This window comes from Oncorhynchus gorbuscha, unplaced genomic scaffold, assembly GCF_021184085.1.
Source record: "Oncorhynchus gorbuscha isolate QuinsamMale2020 ecotype Even-year unplaced genomic scaffold, OgorEven_v1.0 Un_scaffold_5841, whole genome shotgun sequence".
Lineage (NCBI taxonomy): Eukaryota > Metazoa > Chordata > Actinopteri > Salmoniformes > Salmonidae > Oncorhynchus > Oncorhynchus gorbuscha.
Window position 1 is genome coordinate 1 of NW_025749561.1, and position 23,995 is coordinate 23,995.

General features: G+C 43.8%; 1 protein-coding gene across 1 annotated transcript; it reads right to left on the minus strand.

The window, feature by feature from the left end:
- Positions 1 to 9,532: 9,532 nt before the first annotated feature.
- On the minus strand, positions 9,533 to 23,539 carry LOC124029233 (unconventional myosin-IXAa-like; the record flags this gene model as incomplete). Its single annotated transcript, XM_046341009.1, has 4 exons — positions 23,527 to 23,539; positions 18,972 to 19,163; positions 12,554 to 12,676; positions 9,533 to 9,682 (listed from the first exon to the last, which is right to left on the minus strand). Coding segments are annotated over exons 2-4 (447 nt in total), but the record flags the coding sequence as incomplete, so codon positions are not given.
- Positions 23,540 to 23,995: the final 456 nt, after the last annotated feature.

A 23,995-nucleotide genomic window follows, 5' to 3' on the forward strand; every position in this document is an offset into this window, starting at 1 on the left:
TACGAGGCCCTCTCCAAGCAGGGAAGTGTTGAACAGATATAATACGAGGCCCTCTCCAAGCAGGGAAGTGTTGAACAGATATAATACGAGGCCATCTCCAAGCAGGGAAGTGTTGAACAGATATAATACGAGGCCCTCTCCAAGCAGGGAAGTGTTGAACAGTTATAATACGAGGCCCTCTCCAAGCAGGGAAGTGTTGAACAGTTATAATACGAGGCCCTCTCCAAGCAGGGAAGTGTTGAACAGTTATAATAAGGCCCTCTCCAAGCAGGGAAGTGTTGAACAGTTATAATACGAGGCCCTCTCCCAAGCAGGGAAGTGTTGAACAGATATAATACGAGGCCCTCTCCAAGCAGGAAGTGTTGAACAGTTATAATACGAGGCCTTTTGGATCAAGCAGGTATAATTAGTTTGATAACAGATATAAGGCCCTCTCCAAGCAGGGAAGGGAGACGTGTTGAACAGGGACACATTAAAGGGTTAAAGGCGGGGAACAAGGGTAGATGCCCTGATCCACTTTGTTATTTTGTGTTTCGTTTGTTGTTTCTTTTACACTGTTTTTCACACTGTGTATTCATTTACTGTATTCTTCACATATATCTCTTTCTAATATATCTACTACTGAACATTGCATTTTGTTACACTGTTTATTCACACACTGAATATCTATATACTGGTACATATTCTTGAGTGACATAGCTCACTGCTTTTAATATATCTATTAGTTTGGACTGGATTACTGCTGTACATATTCTTGAGTAGATATTTTAGGTGTAAATACAGATTGCTGGATTTTTGGATAACTGATAGTGTATACTGGATTAGTTTGGATAACTGATAGTGTATACTATACTGATAGTGGGATTAGTTTGGATAACTGATAGTGTATACTGGATTAGTTTGGATAACTGATAGTGTATACTGGATTAGTTTGGATAACTGATAGTGTATACTGGATTAGTTTGGATAACTGATAGTTATGGATAACTGATAGTGTATATTAGTTTGGATAACTGATTAGTTTGTGATAACTGATAGTGATTACTGATAGTATACTGGATTAGTTTGGATAACTGATAGTGTATACTGGATTACTGATAGTGTATACAGGATTAGTTTGGATAACTGATAGTGTATACTGGATTACTGATAGTGTATACTGGATTAGTTTGGATAACTGATAGTGTATACTGGATTACTGATAGTGTATACAGGATTAGTTTGGATTACTGATAGTGTATACTGGATTACTGATGAGTGTATAGTGTTTGGATACTGATAGTGTATACTGGATTAGTTTGGATAACTGATAGTGTATACTGGATTACTGATAGTGTATACTGGATTAGTTTGGATAACTGATAGTGTATACTGGATTACTGATAGTGTATACTGGATTAGTTTGGATAACTGATAGTGTATACTGGATTAGTTTGGATTACTGATAGTGTATACTGGATTAGTTTGGATAACTGATAGTGTATACTGGATTACTGATAGTGTATACTGGATTAGTTTGGATAACTGATAGTGTATACTGGATTACTGATAGTGTATACTGGATTAGTTTGGGATTAGTTTGGATAACTGATAGTGTATACTGGATTACTGATAGTGTATACTGGATTAGTTTGGATTACTGATAGTGTATACTGGATTAGTTTGGATAGTGTATACTGGATTAGTTTGATAGTGTATACTGGATTAGTTTGGATAACTGATAGTGTATACTGGATTAGTTTGGATTACTGATAGTGTATACTGGATTAGTTTGGATAACTGATAGTGATACTGGACTGATAACTGATGTATACTGGATTAGTTTGGATTACTGATAGTGTATACTGGATTAGTTTGGATAACTGATAGTGTATACTGATTAGTTTGATAACTGATAGTGTATACTGGATTAGTTTGGATAACTGATAGTGTATACTGGATTAGTTTGGATTACTGATAGTGTATTGGATTAGTTTGGATAACTGATAGTGTATACTGGATTAGTTTGGATAACTGATAGTTTGGATAACTGGATTAGTTTGATTACTGATATAACTGATATTACTGATAGTGTATACTGGATTAGTTTGGATAACTGATAGTGTATACTGGATTAGTTTGGATTATAACTGATAGTATACTGGATTAGTTTGGATAACTGATAGTGTATAGTTTGGATAACTGATAGTGTATACTGGATTAGTTTGGATAACTGATAGTGTATACTGGATTAGTTTGATACTGATAGTGTATACTGGATTAGTTTGGATTACTGATAGTGTATACTGGATTAGTTTGATACTGATAGTGTATACTGGATTAGTTTGGATAACTGATAGTGTATACTGGATTGGATAACTGATAGTGTATACTGGATTAGTTTGGATAACTGATAGTGTATACTGGATTAGTTTGGATAACTGATAGTGTATACTGGATTAGTTTGGATAACTGATAGTGTATACTGGATTAGTTTGGATAACTGATAGTGTATACTGGATTAGTTTGGATAACTGATAGTGTATACTGGATTAGTTTGGATTACTGATAGTGTATACTGGATTAGTTTGGATAACTGATAGTGTATACTGGATTAGTTTGGATAACTGATAGTGTATACTGGATTAGTTTGGATAACTGATAGTGTATACTGGATTAGTTTGGATAACTGATAGTGTATACTGGATTACTGATAGTGTATACTGGATTAGTTTGGATAACTGATAGTGTATACTGGATTACTGATAGTGTATACTGGATTAGTTTGGATAACTGATAGTGTATACTGGATTACTGATAGTGTATACTGGATTAGTTTGGATAACTGATAGTGTATACTGGATTGGATTAACTGATAGTGTATACTGGATTAGTTTGGATAACTTAGTTTGGATAACTGGATGGATAACTGATAGTGTATACTGGATTAGTTTGGATAACTGATAGTGTTACTGGAGTTTGGATAACTGATAGTGTATACTGGATTAGTTTGGATACTGATAGTGTATACTGGATTAGTTTGGATAACTGATAGTGTATACTGGATAACTGATAGTGTATACTGGATTAGTTTGGATAACTGATAGTGTATACTGGATTAGTTTGGATAACTGATAGTGTATACTGGATTAGTTTGGATAACTGATAGTGTATACTGGATAACTGATAGTGTATACTGGATTAGTTTGGATAACTGATAGTGTATACTGGATTACTGATAGTGTATACAGGATTAGTTTGGATTAGTTTAACTGATAGTGTATACTGGATTAGTTTGGATAACTGATAGTGTATACTGGATTAGTTTGGATAACTGATAGTGTATACTGGATAACTGATAGTGTATACTGGATTAGTTTGGATAACTGATAGTGTATACTGGACTGATAGTTTGGATAACTGATAGTGTATACTGGATTAGTTTGGAGTTTGGATAATATACTGATAGTGTATACTGGATTAGTTTGGATAACTGATAGTGTATACTGGATTAGTTTGGATAACTTAACTGATAGTGTATACTGGATTAGTTTGGATAACTGATAGTGTATACTGGATTAGTTTGGATAACTGATAGTGTATACTGGATTAGTTTGGATAACTGATAGTGTATACTGGATTAGTTTGGATTACTGATAACTGATTAGTTTGGATAACTGATAGTGTATACTGGATTAGTTTGGATAACTGATAGTGTATACTGGATTAGTTTGGATAACTGATAGTGTATACTGGATTAGTTTGGATAACTGATAGTGTATACTGGATTAGTTTGGATAACTGATAGTGTATACTGGATTAGTTTGGATAACTGATAGTGTATACTGGATTAGTTTGGATTACTGGATTAGATTTGGATAACTGATAGTGTATACTGGATTAGTTTGGATAACTGATAGTGTATACTGGATTAGTTTGGATAACTGATAGTGTATACTGGATTAGTTTGGATAACTGATAGTGTATAGTTTGGATTAGTTTGGATTATAACTGATAGTGTGGATTAGTTTGGATAACTGATAGGATTGGATTAGTTTGGATAACTGATAGTGTATACTGGATTAGTTTGGATAACTGATAGTGTATACTGGATTAGTTTGGATAACTGATAGTTTGGATTAGTTTGGAACTGATAGTGTATACTGGATTAGTTTGGATAACTGATAGTGTATACTGGATAACTGATATTAGTTTGGATATAACTGGATAGTTTGGATAACTGTGTATACTGGATTAGTTTGGATAACTGATAGTGTATACTGGATTGGACTTAGTTTGGATAACTGATAGTGTATACTGGATTAGTTTGGATAACTGATAGTGTATACTGGATAACTGATAGTGTATACTGGATTAGTTTATAACTGATAGTGTATACTGGATACTATACTGATTAGGACTTAGTTTGGATAACTGATAGTGTATACTGGATTAGTTTGGATAACTGATAGTGTATACTGGATAACTGATAGTGTTACTGGATTAGTTAGGATAACTGATAGTGTATACTGGATTAGTTTGGATAACTGGATTAGTTTGGATAACTGATAGTGTATACTGGATTAGTTTGGATAACTGATAGTAGTGATTGGATTAGTTTGGATTACTGATAGTGTATACTGGATTAGTTTGGATAACTGATAGTGTATACTGGATTACTGATAGTGTATTGGATTAGTTTAACTGATAGTGTATACTGGATTAGTTTGGATAACTGATAGTGTATACTGGATTAGTTTGGATAACTGATAGTGTATACTGGATTAGTTTGGATAACTGATAGTGTATACTGGATAACTGATAGTGTATACTGGATTAGTTTGGATAACTGATAGTGTATACTGGATTAGTTTGGATAACTGATAGTGTATACTGGATAACTGATAGTGTATACTGGATTAGTTTGGATAACTGGATAGTTTGGATAACTGATAGTGTATACTATACTGGATAACTGATAGTGTATACTGGATAACTGATAGTGTATACTGGATAACTGATAGTGTATACTGGATAACTGATAGTGTATACTGGATAACTGATAGTGTATACTGGATAACTGATAGTGTATACTGGATAACTGATAGTGTATACTGGATAACTGATAGTGTATACTGGATAACTGATAGTGTATACTGGATAACTGATAGTGTATACTGGATAACTGATAGTGTATACTGGATAACTGATAGTTAGGCTGGATAACTGATAGTGTATACTGGATAACTGATAGTAGTTTACTGGATAACTGATAGTGTATACTGGATAACTGATAGTGTATTCTGCTACTGTTGGATAACTGACTGTTAGTGTTAGTTACACAAGCATTTTGCTGCACTGTTGGCTCTAGTTAGCATTCTGCTGCACTGTTAGCTCTAGTTACACAAGCATTCTGCTGCACTGTTAGGATAACTGCACTGTTAGGCTCTGTTACACAAGCATTTTGCTGCACTGTTGGATAGCATTCTGCTGACTGTTAGCTCTAGTTACACAAGCACTGCTGATTAGCTCTGTTACACAACATTCTGCTGCACTGTTAGGCTCTAGTTACACAAGCATTCTGCTGCACTGTTAGGCTCTAGTTACACAAGCATTCTGCTGCACTGTTAGGCTCTAGTTACACAAGCATTCTGCTGCACTGTTAGGCTCTAGTTACACAAGCATTCTGCTGCACTGTTAGGCTCTAGTTACACAAGCATTTTGCTGCACTGTTAGGCTCTAGTTACACAAGCATTTTGCTGCACTGTTAGGCTCTAGTTACACAAGCATTTTGCTGCACTGTTAGGCTCTAGTTACACAAGCATTTTGCTGCACTGTTAGGCTCTAGTTACACAAGCAGTTACACAAGCATTTTGCTGCACTATTAGGCTCTAGTTACACAAGCATTTTGCTGCACTGTTAGGCTCTAGTTATTTTGCTGCACTGTTAGGCTCATTTCAAGCATTTTGCTGCACTAGTTAGGCTCTAGTTACACAAGCATTTTGCTGCACTGTTAGGCTCTAGTTACACAAGCATTTCGCTGCACTGTTAGGCTCTAGTTACACAAGCATTTCTGCTGCATTCTGCTGCACTATTAGGCTCTAGTTACACAAGCATTTTGCTGCACTGTTAGGCTCTAGTTACACAACCGCTAAAATATCTGTCCAACTTTAGACGCGACCAAAATAAACATTGATTTAATTTTGATTTGATCCTGGAGTGCCATTGCAGGGTTTCATTCCAACCAGGCACCACACCTCACTCTACTAATCACCTCCCCAACTGTGCTCGTTGATCAATATAAGTGATTGGCTAATTCACACCAAGGTCTCAAAGATCGAAAGCAAAGCAGGCCAACTGAAGAACCGATCCTCGAGGTGTGTTACATCCATTCCCATTCATAGCCAACTTCTCTAGTACAACAATGTCCCTGTTTATGAAAGGACTTAGTGTTTGGTTCCTGCTGGATACTGTAACGGAACTGAATCAACAATTGCATAATTACTAGGATCAAATATCTAGCCTAAGTCTTAGATTGTGATCGTGAAAGTTGAATGACATCCAAAACAAAGTTGAGGAACGGTCAAGAGAAATAGTTGAGATAATTCACAGAATTTTCCACAAAAATAAATTGTAGGGTTTTGTAGGATTACTGAAAGAGCTCTGAATCTAAACATCCCTCCATAACACATACAAATTAAATATCTTGCTGGCCCATCAAAACCGGGCTGAGCAAGATTGCACAGATGAGGACTGACACACAACATTGGGATGAGAAGCATTCCTGCCTCAGTTCAATAACATAACTTCCCACTTAAATCCATTTACTAAATACAAAATAAATATCACATATACAAACAAACTCCTACGTATCAAGCCTGGATGTACTATAGATCATTTACACAGTTAATGTCACCAACTATGGTGCTGAGAGCCACAGAACAGGGTGTACAGACTTTCTACCAGCCCGGCGCTAACACACCTGATTCAACTAACCAAGACCCTGTTTACATGCAACTGTAATGAAACAACAGCCTTCATACCCCTGAAACAGGACCATTACCGGTAATGAAACAAAAGCCTTCATACCCCTGAAACAGGACCATTACCGGTAATGAAACAACAGCCTTCATACCCCTGAAACAGGACCATTACCGGTAATGAAACAACAGCCTTCATACCCCTGAAACAGGACCATTACCGGTAATGAAACAACAGCCTTCATACCCCTGAAACAGGACCATTACCGGTAATGAAACAAAAGCCTTCATACCCCTGTAGCAGGACCAGGGTTGGTTCCCTGTGCCCACTCATTTTCCCTGGGTGATGAGGCTATAAGAGGGAGTCTGTCCCTGCCCCTGGGTGACGAGGCTATAAGAAGGAGTCTGTCCCTGCCCCTGGGTGACGAGGCTATACGAAGGAGACTGTCCCTGGGTGACGAGGCTATAAGAAGGAGACTGTCCCTGCCCTGGGTGATGAGGTTATAAGAAGGGAACTGTCCCTGCCCCTGGGTGATGAGGCTATAAGAAAGAGACTGTCCCTTCCCCTGGGTGACGAGGCTATAAGAAGGAGACTGTCCCTGCCCCTGGGTGATGAGGCTATAAGAAGGAGACTGTCCCTGCCCCTGGGTGATGAGGCTATAAGAAGGAGACTGCCCCTGGGTGACGAGGCTATAAGAAGGAGACTGCCCCTGGGTGACGAGGCTATAAGAAGGAGACTGTCCCTGCCCCTGGGTGATGAGGCTATAAGAAGGAGACTGCCCCTGGGTGATGAGGCTATAAGAAGGAGACTGTCCCTGCCCCTGGGTGATGAGGCTATAAGAAGGAGACTGCCCCTGGGTGATGAGGCTATAAGAAGGAGACTGTCCCTGCCCCTGGGTGACGAGGCTATACGAAGGAGACTGTCCCTGCCCCTGGGTGACGAGGCTATACGAAGGAGACTGTCCCTGCCCCTGGGTGACGAGGCTATACGAAGGAGACTGTCCCTGGGTGACGAGGCTATAAGAAGGAGACTGTCCCTGCCCCTGGGTGATGAGGCTATAAGAAGGGAACTATCCTTGCCCCTGGGTGATGAGGCTATAAGATGGGAACTGTCCCTGCCCCTGGGTGATGAGGCTATAAGAAGGGAACTGTCCCTGCCCCTGGGTGACGAGGCTATAAGAAGGAGACTGTCCCTGCCCCTGGGTGACGAGGCTATAAGAAGGAGACTGTCCCTGCCCCTGGGTGATGAGGCTATAAGAAGGAGACTGTCCCTGCCACTGGGTGACGAGGCTATAAGAAGGAGACTGTCCCTGCCCCTGGGTGACGAGGCTATAAGAAGGAGACTGTCCCTGCCCCTGGGTGACGAGGCTATAAGAAGGAGACTGTCCCTGCCCCTGGGTGACGAGGCTATACGAAGGAGACTGTCCCTGGGTGACGAGGCTATAATAAGGAGACTGTCCCTGCCCCTGGGTGATGAGGCTATAAGAAGGGAACTATCCCTGCCCCTGGGTGATGAGGCTATAAGAAGGGAACTATCCCTGCCCCTGGGTGATGAGGCTATAAGATGGGAACTATCCCTGCCCCTGGGTGATGAGGCTATAAGATGGGAACTGTCCCTGCCCCTGGGTGATGAGGCTATAAGAAGGGAACTGTCCCTGCCCCTGGGTGATGAGGCTATAAGAAGGGAACTGTCCCTGCCCCTGGGTGATGAGGCTATAAGAAGGAGAATGTCCCTGCCCCTGGGTGATGAGGCTATAAGAAGGGAACTATCCCTGCCCCTGGGTGATGAGGCTATAAGATAGGAACTGTCCCTGGGTGATGAGGCTATAAGAAGGAGACTGTCCCTGCCCCTGGGTGATGAGGCTATAAGAAGGAGACTGTCCCTGCCCCTGGGTGACGAGGCTATACGAAGGAGACTGTCCCTGCCCCTGGGTGACGAGGCTATACGAAGGAGACTGTCCCTGGGTGACGAGGCTATAAGAAGGAGACTGTCCCTGCCCCTGGGTGATGAGGCTATAAGAAGGGAACTGTCCCTGCCCCTGGGTGATGAGGCTATAAGAAGGAGACTGTCCCTGCCCCTGGGTGACGAGGCTATAAGGAGACTGTCCCTGCCCCTGGGTGATGAGGCTATAAGAAGGAGACTGTCCCTGCCCCTGGGTGACGCGGCTATAAGAAGGACACTGTCCCTACCCCTGGGTGATGAGGCTATAAGAAGGAGACTGTCCCTGGGTGACGAGGCTATAAGAAGGAGACTGTCCCTGCCCCTGGGTGACGAGGCTATAAGAAGGGAACTGTCCCTGCCCCTGGGTGACGAGGCTATAAGAAGGAGACTGTCCCTGCCCCTGGGTGACGAGGCTATAAGAAGGGAACTGTCCCTGCCCCTGGGTGACGAGGCTATAAGAAGGGAACTGTCCCTGCCCCTGGGTGACGAGGCTATAAGAAGGAGACTGTCCCTGCCCCTGGGTGACGAGGCTATAAGAAGGAGACTGTCCCTGCCCCTGGGTGACGAGGCTATAAGAAGGAGACTGTCCCTGTCCCTGGGTGATGAGGCTATAAGAAGGGAAGGTGGTTACCTGGATAGTTGTGGCAGCCAGTCTCATCCTGGTGAAGTGTTTCCTCTCCAGCAGGGCCCTGAAGCGGCGCTGCAGAGTGACGATACGGTTCAGGACTTCCCTGTGAAGCAACGCCTGCAGTCGTTGACGCTCCACCTCCCGCAGGAACACCTGACAGTGGACACAATGAGTGGCACATCATACACACATACATATACACACTCTCACTGTTCAAGTATGGACCTCCCCCTCCCTGGATGACCAAACACAGGAGCAACAAGAATTTCAGGTATGGGAGCTATGAGCTGCTAATTATAGACATCAAACCAAAGGAATAGTGCTGGATCCATCTATCCGTCTGTGTGTGTGTGTGTGTGTGTGTGTGTGTGTGTGTGTGTGTGTGTGTGTGTGTGTGTGTGTGTGTGTGTGTGTGTGTGTGTGTGTGTGTGTGTGTGTGTGTGTGTGTGTGTGTGTGTGTGTGTGTGTGTGTGTGTGTGTGTGTGTGTGTGTGTGTGTGTGTGTGTGTGTGTGTGTGTGTGTCAGAGGTAGTGTCCATTCTTGGGGTATGTTCTTTATAACATCCTGTCTCTCAGAAAGACTACAGTGCTGGTAATATAATGTCACTGCTCCTTATTTTTCTGTTTCTCTGTTTAACTAAGTTCAATAACCTAAAGCAGGGCCGAATCTCCACCCCCCCTGTGGTGACTGAAACTGATGGTCAACTACCACTCAAGACAAACATGACAGACCATTTTTTCTTCTAACTATAAGGACAATGCAAGGCATGTCTGTCCTGTTGTAGTATAGTTCATTAGCCCAGCACCTGTGTTTTAAGGATGTGCATTTGGCCACAAACGTTTCTATAGATAAGGCTAGTCTAAATTTGCCAAATTAAACAGATCAGTGCCTTGTGGCAAATCCTCGTATCCCCTTTGGGGTACAATATACTAGAGAAAACAAGACAATTGGATACAATTGTTGATATCTTGACTAAAAAGTCTCAATTTTATCCCTTCCTCTTGGTTTTAATCTACTATAGTGACAGGCAGCTGGGTGAATAGTACCATGGATTTAATCTACTATAGTGACAGGCAGTAGGGTGAATAGTACCATGGATTTAATCTACTATAGTGACAGGCAGCTGGGTGAATAGTACCATGGTTTTAATCTACTGTAATGACAGGCAGCTGGGTGAATAGTACCATGGTTTAAATCTACTATAGTGACAGGCAGCTGGGTGAATAGTACCATGGTTTTAATCTACTATAGTGACAGGCAGTAGGGTGAATAGTACCATGGTTTTAATCTACTATAGTGACAGGCAGCTGGGTGAATAGTACCATGGTTTAAATCTACTATAGTGACAGGCAGCTGGGTGAATAGTACCATGGTTTTAATCTACTATAGTGACAGGCAGCTGGGTGAATAGTACCATGGTTTAAATATACTATAGTGACAGGCAGTAGGGTGAATAGTACCATGGTTTAAATCTACTATAGTGACAGGCAGCTGGGTGAATAGTACCATGGTTTAAATATACTATAGTGACAGGCAGCTGGGTGAATAGTACCATGGTTTTAATCTACTATAGTGACAGGCAGCTGGGTGAATAGTACCATGGTTTTAATCTACTGTAGTGACAGGCAGCTGGGTGAATAGTACCATGGTTTAAATCTACTATAGTGACAGGCAGCTGGGTGAATAGTACCATGGTTTTAATCTACTATAGTGACAGGCAGTAGGGTGAATAGTACCATGGTTTAAATATACTATAGTGACAGGCAGCTGGGTGAAGAGTACCATGGTTTAAATCTACTATAGTGACAGGCAGCTGGGTGAATAGTACCATGGTTTTAATCTACTATAGTGACAGGCAGCTGGGTGAATAGTACCATGGTTTAAATATACTATAGTGACAGGCAGTAGGGTGAATAGTACAATGGTTTAAATCTACTATAGTGACAGGCAGCTGGGTGAATAGTACCATGGTTTAAATATACTATAGTGACAGGCAGCTGGGTGAATAGTACCATGGTTTGAATCTACTATAGTGACAGGCAGCTGGGTGAATAGTACCATGGTTTTAATCTACTATAGTGACAGGCAGCTGGGTGAATAGTACCATGGTTTAAATCTACTATAGTGACAGGCAGCTGGGTGAATAGTACCATGGTTTTAATCTACTATAGTGACAGGCAGCTGGGTGAATAGTACCATGGTTTTAATCTACTATAGTGACAGGCAGTAGGGTGAATAGTACAATGGTTTAAATATACTATAGTGACAGGCAGCTGGGTGAAGAGTACCATGGTTTAAATATACTATAGTGACAGGCAGCTGGGTGAAGAGTACCATGGTTTAAATCTACTATAGTGACAGGCAGCTGGGTGAATAGTACCATGGTTTTAATCTACTATAGTGACAGGCAGCTGGGTGAATAGTACCATGGTTTAAATATACTATAGTGACAGGCAGTAGGGTGAATAGTACAATGGTTTAAATCTACTATAGTGACAGGCAGCTGGGTGAATAGTACCATGGTTTAAATATACTATAGTGACAGGCAGCTGGGTGAATAGTACCATGGTTTTAATCTACTATAGTGACAGGCAGCTGGGTGAATAGTACCATGGTTTTAATCTACTATAGTGACAGGCAGCTGGGTGAATAGTACCATGGTTTAAATCTACTATAGTGACAGGCAGCTGGGTGAATAGTACCATGGTTTTAATCTACTATAGTGACAGGCAGCTGGGTGAATAGTACCATGGTTTTAATCTACTATAGTGACAGGCAGTAGGGTGAATAGTACAATGGTTTAAATATACTATAGTGACAGGCAGTAGGGTGAATAGTACAATGGTTTAAATATACTATAGTGACAGGCAGCTGGGTGAATAGTACCATGGTTTAAATATACTATAGTGACAGGCAGCTGGGTGAATAGTACCATGGTTTAAATATACTATAGTGACAGGCAGTAGGGTGAATAGTACAATGGTTTAAATATACTATAGTGACAGGCAGTAGGGTGAATAGTACCATGGTTTTGCCAACTTGGTATCCATCGGGAGCAAGGTCCACCTGGCCCAGATACTGTCCGATGCCTTCCTGGGTGGCACTGGTGCCCTCGGGTAGCAGCACACGGAAGTGGCGGATGAAATCCTGCCAGGCAAGTAGAGGGAAAATGAGAAACACACACAAAATGGTTATTATAAATGTAGGAGGCAGTCCTCAACGGCCACTGTCTCTACTGGTTGACTCTTCTCTATGTACTGATCAGCTGTTTGACTGGCCTTCTCTCCATTGGTCTGAATCTGTCACAGGGAGCACAAAACACTGCAGCCCCTGAGGATTGGAGCTGTTCATTTCTAAGTGACATCACCAGCTAGTCTGAGGACAAGATCCAGTTTGGGGCACATGTGGTTTTAGGGATAGTCCATGGTGATATTTACAGGGAGACTAACTAACATCATCCCAAAAAAGATTCACTCTGCCACTCCTCCAAACGGAGGACCGTTGTCTGATGTCAACACAGTAGGGCAGTCTGGGAAACCGGTGAAAGCTGTAGGGGTGTGGCTGACTGACTGGGAAACAGATGCTGTGTTTTTATAATTACCCCCACAGGGCCGAGTGTTTCATTACAGACTATAGAGGCCCTGTTCTCCACCATGACATCAGGACAGTCTTCAGAAGATGACACGCGCACCAGATATTTTTCATCATCACAGAGGACCGCAGCTCTAATCTGTCAGGGGAATTCAGATAAATGACAATGTCAGGCTGAGGCTAAAACTATCTCGTGTTGTGAGTAAGTTAATGAGCGTATGGGCGGGGCATTCCTTCTCGTTTCACCGTCAAGGTTGTGTATTACAAACGTTCCATCACAGTGGTTTTTCCCGGTGATCTAATGTTTGGCTTCCACAGCTGTAAACACTAGTTCAACGGTTCCTTACAGGACAAGCAATACACGAAAATAAAAGGTGATGCTACTATAAAACTGAAGGATTTGCTAAAAGTACAGTAACAAGCTAGACACTAGACAATCTATAACATTATTGTGACATTACTGTACCCAACTAGTCATATTCAAATGCAACCTAACTTAAGAGCACTGTCCTAATAGTCCCACAATACTATCATACAAACATCAAACTTAGTCTTCGAGACAATATGACCACCACTTCAAATCGCAAGCAAGTAATTTCTTACAGCAGATGCCATTGTTTGCTCAATGAATAGCACAATAAGTTGCATACAACTGATCCCAATCACCAAGCCAACTGAAACACAGAAAGAAGTGGAAACAATGACTCAGATGTTGGACTTGACTTGGAGGTTACTGAGCAACAGAGGACATGACTCTGAGGTTGCTGAGCAACAGAGGGCATGACTCGGAGGTTGCTGAGCAACAGAGGGCATGACTCGGAGGTTGCTGAGCAACAGAGGGCATGACTCGGAGGTTGCTGAGCAACAGAGGGCATGACTCGGAGGTTGCTGAGCAACAGAGGGCATGACTCGGAGGTTGCTGAGCAACAGAGGGCATGACTCGGAGGTTGCTGAGCAACAGAGGGCATGACTCGGAGGTTGCTGAGCAACAGAGGGCATGACTCGGAGGTTGCTGAGCAACAGAGGGCATGCGGAGGTTGCTGAGCAACAGAGGGCATGACTCGGAGGTTGCTGAGCAACAGAGGCATGACTCTGAGGTTGCTGAGCAACAGAGGGCATGACTCTGAGGTTGCTGAGCAACAGAGGGCATGACTCGGAGGTTGCTGAGCAACAGAGGGCATGACTCGGAGGTTGCTGAGCAACAGAGGGCATGACTCGGAGGTTGCTGAGCAACAGAGGGCATGACTCGGAGGTTGCTGAGCAACAGAGGGCATGACTCGGAGGTTGCTGAGCAACAGAGGGCATGACTCGGAGGTTGCTGAGCAACAGAGGGCATGACTCGGAGGTTGCTGAGCAACAGAGGACATGACTCGGAGGTTGCTGAGCAACAGAGGACATGACTCGGAGGTTGCTGAGCAACAGAGGACATGACTCGGAGGTTGCTGAGCAACAGAGGACATGACTCGGAGGTTGCTGAGCAACAGAGGACATGACTCGGAGGTTGCTGAGCAACAGAGGACATGACTCGGAGGTTGCTGAGCAACAGAGGACATGACTCGGAGGTTGCTGAGCAACAGAGGACATGACTCGGAGGTTGCTGAGCAACAGAGGACATGACTCGGAGGTTGCTGAGCAACAGAGGACATGACTCGGAGGTTGCTGAGCAACAGAGGACATGACTCGGAGGTTGCTGAGCAACAGAGGACATGACTCGGAGGTTGCTGAGCAACAGAGGACATGACTCGGAGGTTACTGAGGAACAGAGGACATGACTCGGAGGTTACTGAGGAATAGAGGAAATTGCACCAGGGCTCGAGTCCACACCACCTTTGGACAGAAGGAAAATGTTAACGTCGTCGCTAATGAGTGACTGAAACTTGCACTCTTTGTTTCATGTTTACAGGGGAGAAGACCGGGCAGATTAACTGACTAATGTCTACGATGTGAGTGTTTCTAGGAGAGAAGACCGGCAGATTAACACTGACTAATGTCTACGATGTGAGTGTTTCTAGGAGAGAAGACCGGCAGATTAACTGACTAATGTCTACGATGTGAGTGTTTCTAGGAGAGAAGACCGGCAGGTTAACACTGACTAATGTCTACGATGTGAGTGTTTCTAGGAGAGAAGACCGGCAGGTTAACACTGACTAATGTCTACGATGTGAGTGTTTCTAGGAGAGAAGACCGGCAGATTAACACTGACTAATGTCTACGATGTGAGTGTTTCTAGGAGAGAAGACCGGCAGATTAACACTGACTAATGTCTACGATGTGAGTGTTTCTAGGAGAGAAGACCGGCAGATTAACACTGACTAATGTCTACGATGTGAGTGTTTCTAGGAGAGAAGACCGGCAGATTAACACTGACTAATGTGTACGATGTGAGTGTTTCTAGGAGAGAAGACCGGCAGGTTAACACTGACTAATGTCTACGATGTGAGTGTTTCTAGGAGAGAAGACCGGCAGATTAACACTGACTAATGTCTACGATGTGAGTGTTTCTAGGAGAGAAGACCGGCAGATTAACACTGACTGATGTGTACGATGTGAGTGTTTCTAGGAGAGAAGACCGGCAGATTAACACTGACTAATGTCTACGATGTGAGTGTTTCTAGGAGAGAAGACCGGCAGATTAACACTGACTAATGTCTACGATGTGAGTGTTTCTAGGAGAGAAGACCGGCAGATTAACACTGACTGATGTGTACGATGTGAGTGTTTCTAGGAGAGAAGACCGGCAGATTAATACTGACTAATGTCTACGATGTGAGTGTTTCAAGGAGAGAAGACCGGCAGATTAACACTGACTAATGTCTACGATGTGAGTGTTTCTAGGAGAGAAGACCGGCAGATTAACACTGACTAATGTCTACGATGTGAGTGTTTCTAGGGGAGAAGACCGGCAGATTAACACTGACTAATGTCTACGATGTGAGTGTTTCTAGGAGAGAAGACCGGCAGATTAACACTGACTGATGTGTACGATGTGAGTGTTTCTAGGAGAGAAGACCGGCAGATTAATACTGACTAATGTCTACGATGTGAGTGTTTCTAGGAGAGAAGACCGGCAGATTAACACTGACTAATGTCTACGATGTGAGTGTTTCTAGGAGAGAAGACCGGCAGATTAATACTGACTAATGTCTACGATGTGAGTGTTTCTAGGGGAGAAGACCGGCAGATTAACACTGACTAATGTCTACGATGTGAGTGTTTCTAGGAGAGAAGACCGGCAGATTAACACTGACTAATGTCTACGATGTGAGTGTTTCTAGGAGAGAAGACCGGCAGATTAACACTGACTGATGTTTCTAGGAGAGAAGACCGGCAGATTAACTGACTAATGTCTGATGTGAGTGTTTCTAGGAGAGAAGACCGGCAGATTAACTGACTAATGTCTACGATGTGAGTGTTTCTAGGAGAGAAGACCGGCAGATTAACACTGACTAATGTCTACGATGTGAGTGTTTCTAGGAGAGAAGACCGGCAGATTAACACTGACTAATGTCTACGATGTGAGTGTTTCTAGGAGAGAAGACCGGCAGGTTAACACTGACTAATGTCTACGATGTGAGTGTTTCTAGGAGAGAAGACCGGCAGGTTAACACTGACTAATGTCTACGATGTGAGTGTTTCTAGGAGAGAAGACCGGCAGATTAACACTGACTAATGTCTACGATGTGAGTGTTTCTAGGAGAGAAGACCGGCAGGTTAACACTGACTAATGTCTATGATGTGAGTGTTTCTAGGAGAGAAGACCGGCAGGTTAACACTGACTAATGTCTACGATGTGAGACAGACTGGTAGATGGGGTAAATTAGGGATGAGAGTGTGTGTGCATGTATGTATATATGTTTGTGTATGTGTGCGTGTGTGTGTGTATATATAAACTCAGCAAAAAAAGAAATGTCCCTTTTTCAGGACCCTGTCTTTCAAAGATAATTCGTAAAAATCCAAATAACTTCACAGATCTACATTGTAAAGGGTTTAAGCACTGTTTCCTATGCTTGTTCAATGAACTATAAACAATTAATGAACATGCACCTGTGGAACGGTCGAGAAGACAAACACCTTACAGACAGTAGGCAATTAAGGTCACAGTTATGAAAAATTAGGACACTAGAGAGACCTTTCTACTGACTCTGAAAAACACCAATAGAAAGATGCCCAGGGTCCCTGCTCATCTGCGTGAACGTGCCTTAGGCATGCTACACAGCGCCGTGAGGACTGCAGATGTGGCTAGGGCAATAAATTGCAATGTTCGTACTGTGAGACGCCGAAGACAGCGCTACAGGGAGACAGGATGGACATCTGATCGTCCTCGCAGTGGCAGACCACGTGTAACAACACCTGCACAGGATCGGTACAGCCAAACATCACACCTGTGGGACAGGTACAGGATGGCAAAAACAACTGCCCGAGTTAGACAAGGAACGCACAGCACAATCCCTCTATCAGTGCTATGACTGTCCGCAATAGGCTTAGAGAGGCTGGACTGAGGGCTTCTAGGCCTGTTGTAAGGCAGGTCCTCACCAGACATCACCGGCAACAAAGTCGCCTATGGGCACAAACCCACCGTTGCTGGACCAGACAGGACTGGCAAAAAGTGCTCTTCAAAAGTGCTATTCACTGACGAGTCGCGGTTTTGTCTCACCAGGGGTTGTGAGCTGTGAGGGGAACGGCACCTCAGTACCTCCAGGCTCTGATCAGGCCCTACACCCAAACAAGGGCACTGCGTTCATCCACCTCTGGCCTGCTCGCCTCCCTACCACTGAGGAAGTACAGCTCCCGCTCAGCCCAGTCAAAACTGTTCGCTGCTCTGGCCCCCCAATGGTGGAACAAACTCCCTCACGACGCCAGGACAGCGGAGTCAATCACCACCTTCCTGAGACACCTGAAACCCCACCTCTTTAAGGAATACCTAGGATAGGATAAGTAATCCCTCTCACCCCCCCCCCCCTTTAAGATTTAGATGCACTATTGTAAAGTGACTGTTCCACTGGATGTCATAAGGTGAATGCACCAATTTGTAAGTCGCTCTGGATAAGAGCGTCTGCCAAATGATTTAAATGTAAATGTAATGGTCGGATTCGCTTTTATCGTCGAAGGAATGAGCCTTACACCGATGCCTGTACTCTAGAGCGGGATCGATTTGGAGGTGGTGGGTCTGTCATGGTCTGGGGCAGTGTGTCACAGCATCCTCAGACTGAGCTTGTTGTCATTGCAGGAAATCAACGCTGTGCATTACATGGAAGACATCCTCCTCCCCTCCTCACTCATGTGGTACCCATCCTGACATGACCCTCCAGCATGATAATGCCACCAGCCATACTGCTCGTTCTGTGCAAGATTTCCTGCAAGACAGGAATTTCAGTGTTCTGCCATGGCCATCGAAGAGCCCGGATCTCAATCCCATTGAGCATGTCTGGGACCTGTTGGATCTGAGGGTGAGGGCCATTCCCCACAGAAATGTCCGGGAACTTGCAGGTGCCTTTGTGGAAGAGTGGGGTAACATCTCACAGCAAGAACAGTCAAATCTGGTGCAGTCCATGAGGAGATGCACTGCAGTACTTAATGCAGCTGGTGGCCACACCAGATACTGACTAATACTTTTGATTTTGACCCCCCCTTTGTTCAGGGACACATTATTAAATTTATGTTAGTCACATGTCTGTGGAACTTGTTCAGTTTATGTTTATAATGTTCATACAAATATTTACACATGTTAAGTTTGATGAAAAACTCATTGACAGTGAGAGGATGTTTCTTTTTAGTTTGTGTGTGTGTGTGTGTGTGTGTGTGTGTGTGTGAGTTTGAGTATGTGTCTGTGCATCTGTATCAAAATGCTTACCTGGAAGGTGTATTTGATGCTGTAGCCTGACTGGCGGATGCGCACGGTCTCCAGCATACCCGTGTAGCGGAGCTGCCTGAGCACCAGGCCCTCGTTGAAGCGCAGGGGCAGCTTCTCTGCATTAGAACGGATGCATTTGACAAAGTAGGGCTCTGATTGGCCCAGAGTCTCCATCAGCTTATTGAGAGAGGCCTGTGGTAGGACAGATCAGGGGTGCCATCATTAGTCCAAAACGTTTATTAAAAAAAAAAACCTGTTAATATCTCCAAACGGAAAACATTTCTATTGGACAATTTCAGGTAGGCCCCTCCCTGTTTCGTTTGCTTCTGTTTGGTTCCTAGTGAATACATACCAGGGCATTGACTTCACCAAAAACATATTAAAACATCGTATAAACAGACAGAAATACACGGACGGCACATGGGCTTTGTTGGTTTTATAGCAGGGAGGAGAGGTTTTGTTGGTGTACTGTGGCTTGTTTTATAGCAGGGAGAAGTGCTTTTGTCTGGTGTGAATAAATTGTTGTCATATCTTTATAACCTTTTTAACAACATAATAAAAGACTGTCTAGAATAAAAGGCTAGTGTGTCCTTGGCTGCTGTAGCATGGAGGGTTGGGGTGAGGAGAGAGACGGGTCCTCTTGGGTTCTCTTGTGCCGGACAACAAGAAACAGACTGGATGAGGTCCATCTGAATGCTTCTTACGAAGCCACTCCTTCGTTGCCCGGGCGGTGTATTTGGGATCATTGTCATGCTGAAAGACCCAGCCACGTTTAATCTTCAATGCCCTTGCTGATGGAAGGAGGTTTTCACTCAAAATCTCACGATACATGGCCCCATTCATTCTTTCCTTTACACGGATCAGTCGTCCTGGTCCCTTTGCAGAAAAACAGCCCCAAAGCATGATGTTTCCACCCCCATGCTTCACAGTAGGTATGGTGTTCTTTGGATGCAACTCAGCATTCTTTGTCCTCCAAACAAGACGAGTTGTGTTTTTACCAAAAAGTTCTATTTTGGTTTCATCTGACCATATGACATTCTCCCAATCTTCTTCTGGATCATCCAAATGCTCTCTAGCAAATTTCAGACGGGCCTGGACATGTACTGGCTTAAGCAGAGGGACATGTCTGGCACTGCAGGATTTGAGTCCCTGGCGGCGTAGTGTGTTACTGATGGTAGGCTTTGTTACTTTGGTCCCAGCTCTCTGCAGGTCATTCACTAAGTCCCCCCGTGTGGTTCTGGGATTTTTGCTCATTTTAACCCCACGGGGTGAGATCTTGCGTGGAGCCCCAGATCGAGGGAGATTATCAGTGGTCTTGTATGTCTTCAATTTCCTAATAATTGCTCCCACAGTTGATTTCTTCAAACCAAGCTGCTTACCTATTGCAGATTCAGTCTTCCCAGCCTGGTGCAGGTCTACAATTTTGTTTCTGGTGTCCTTCATCCAGAACGCCGCAGCCCGTCTAGTGTTCAACCTTCCCAAGTTCTCTCACGTCACCCCGCTCCTCCGCTCTCTCCACTGGCTTCCAGTTGAAGCTCGCATCCGCTACAAGACCATGGTGCTTGCCTACGGAGCTGTGAGGGGAACGGCACCTCAGTACCTCCAGGCTCTGATCAGGCCCTACACCCAAATAAGGGCACTGCGTTCATCCACCTCTGGCCTGCTCGCCTCCCTACCACTGAGGAAGTACAGTTCCCGCTCAGCCCAGTCAAAACTGTTCGCTGCTCTGGCTCCCCAATGGTGGAACAAACTCCCTCACGACGCCAGGACAGCGGAGTCAATCACCACCTTCCGGAGACACCTGAAACCCCACCTCTTTAAGGAATACCTAGGATAGGATAAAGTAATCCTTCTCACCCCCTCCCCCCTTAAAATATGTAGATGCACTATTGTAAAGTGGCTGTTCCACTGGATGTCATAAGGTGAATGCACCAATTTGTAAGTCGCTCTGGATAAGAGCGTCTGCTAAATGACTTAAATGTAATGTAAATGTCTTTGACAGCTCTTTGGTCTTGGCCATAGTGGAGTTTGGAGTGTGACTGTTTGAGGTTGTGGACAGGTGTCTTTTATACTGATAACAAGTTCAAACAGGTGCCATTAATACACGTAACAAGTGGAGGACAGAGGATCATCTTAAAGAAGAAGTTACAAGTCTGTGAGAGCCAGAAATCTTGCTTGTTTGTAGGTGACCAAATACTTATTTTCCACCATAATTTGCAAATTAATTAATTAAAAATCCTACAATGTGATTTTCTGGATTTTCTTTTCTCATTTTGTCTGTCATAGTTGAAGTGTACCTATGATAAAAATTACAGGCCTCTCTCATCTTTTTAAGTGGGAGAACTTACAATTGATTTTTTTTGCCCCACTGTGTGTATGTGTGTATGTGTGTATGTGTGTATGTGTGTATGTGTGTATGTGTGTATGTGTGTGTGTGTGTGTATGTGTGTATGTGTGTATGTATGTATGTATGTATATATGTATATATGTATGTATGTATGTATGTATGTATGTATGTATGTATGTATGTATGTATGTATGTATGTATGTATGTATGTATGTATGTATGTATGTATGTATGTATGTATGTATGTATGTATGTATGTATGTATGTATGTATGTGTGTGTGTGTGTGTGTGTCTGTGTGGTGTGGCTATTTCGGTGGCCAGGAATGCACTTCCCCCCCACTCCACTCAGAAGATGTAAGCAATCAGCCACACAACAGGATGTGGGAAGTGATGTCACCACTCGCAGCCTTCTGCCCAGGCTTCCTGCCAGCCAGAGAGGGTTAGAGTACAGGCCAGGGCTAGGGGATATGGGATTGTTGTTGTGGGGGTGGTCACGCCTCTTTACTCTCATACTGCGTCCCAAATGCCCCCCCCACACTCCAGGTCCTGGTCAAAACTAGTGCACTATGTAGGGAATAGGGAGTCATTTGGGACTCCTCCTCCCCCACTGTGAGCCAGGAGCAATAGAGACAGCCAGGCATGAGAAAAGACACAACAGAGGAGTTAAGAAAGACAAGATGGTGGGAGGGGATGGAGAGATGATTACGGCTGTGATAAACGGGATGATTATAACTGAGATGAGTTGACAATGTCCCCTTCTGTTTCATCAGCCTACTCAGCTGGTCTTAGAGAAGCTGGGGACTTCCATATTTAAGTATTTACCTTTACTTTGGTGACTACAAAGTCATTTTTAAACCTAGATTGAAAGTAACTGTTCTTTCTGGAAGGTGTGCTGCACCATTTCCCCTACATTTTCCCCCAACATAGTCCAGCAATTTGAGTTCAACCATTGAGCATCAGCCCCTTGTCATATGAGACAGCAGGCAAGATGCACAGGATGAACACACAGCAGGGCGAGAGCAATGACGTGTAGCACATATGTGATGTTGTTCGCTGCTCTGGCCCCCCAATGGTGGAACAAACTCCCTCACGACGCCAGGACAGCGGAATCAATCACCACCTTCCGGAGACAGCTGAAACCCCACCTCTTTAAGGAATACCTAGGATAGGATAAAGTAATCCTTCTACCCCCCCCCCTTAAAAGATTTAGATGCACTATTGTAAAGTGGCTGTTCCACTGGATGTCATAAGGTGAATGCACCAATTTGTAAGTCGCTCTAGATAAGAGCGTCTGCTAAATGACTTAAATGTTAAATGTAATGTAGTACGCAATTTTCTGGGAACACTTTTGGCTCGTGAGCACTATTTTCCGAACTACTGGCTAAAAAGTATACAAAAGTGCCAGAGAATCTTTTCAATATAAAATAGCATATGGGTTTTATTATTTTCTTTTTGACGTGGTGAAATCTGCTCAACTGAGCTGAACATTCATCATCAGGGATTACACTAGTTTCCAAAGTGACAGCGACATGGGGATGTTCTTGATAAGAGATGCTTTTTATGGCCTATTAAATTGTACTTTTTTCCCCACCCAGACATGATGTCATCGTTGTCTTTTGGGTGGGATGATAAAAAGAAAAAGACGTCACAGGCTGGGACCTGACAGTGGGCGGACAGACAGACAGACAGGGTTTTAAAAAGACGTCACAGGCTGGAGCCCGACACTGGGCGGGCGGACAGGCGTACAGACAGAGGGAGGAGGTTGTAACAGACAGCTCATGGGACAACACCCAGAGTTCTAGAGAACATCCATACTGTCAGCGGGACTCAGCTGGTCACTTCCAATACACATCCCAGATACATGTAGCAGAGAGATGTCACCCCTAACCACTGATCTGAGGTCAGTTTTGTATTTTATCCCCTGATACACAGGTGTCAAACTCCAGTTCCTCGAGGGCCAGCGGGTCATTGCTCCTCCCTTGCACTTGATTGATCAATTAAGGTCACTGATTAGTTAGGAACTTCCCTCACTTTGTTGTCTAGGTCTTAATGGGCGTAATTGGACAAGAATTTAAAAAGATATAACAAAAACCAGCAGCGCCATGGCCCGCCAGGATTTAAGTTTGGCACCCTCGCCTAATAGTAAAGGGCATGATTTGGGAAAGATACACTGATCCTAGATGTGTGCCTAAGGGGGACTGACTGACCTGGAACTGAGCTGATGCTGGGTGGTTTCTTCTTCTTGTGGAGGTGGAGGAGGGACTTGGTGATGCGGTCGTGCAGCGTCAGGTTGCTGAGATACTTTAGGGACTTGACGTCAAGCAAGTGCTGCGGTAACAGAGAAGAACACACAGCCAGTATGAGTCAGCACTAGTACCATCACTAGTGGTTTAAACACAAGGTGGCTTAACAAGGTGGCCTAACAAGGTGGCTAACAAGGTGGCCTAACAAGGTGGCTAACAAGGTGGGTGGCTAACAAGGTGGCTAACAAAGGTGGCCTAACAAGGTGGCTTAACAAGGTGGCTTAACAAGGTAATAATAATAATAATAATATATGCCATTTAGCAGACGCTTTTATCCAAAGCGACTTACAGTCATGTGTGCATACATTCTACGTATGGGTGGTCCCGGGATCGAACCCACTACCCTGGCGTTACAAGCGCCATGCTCTACCAA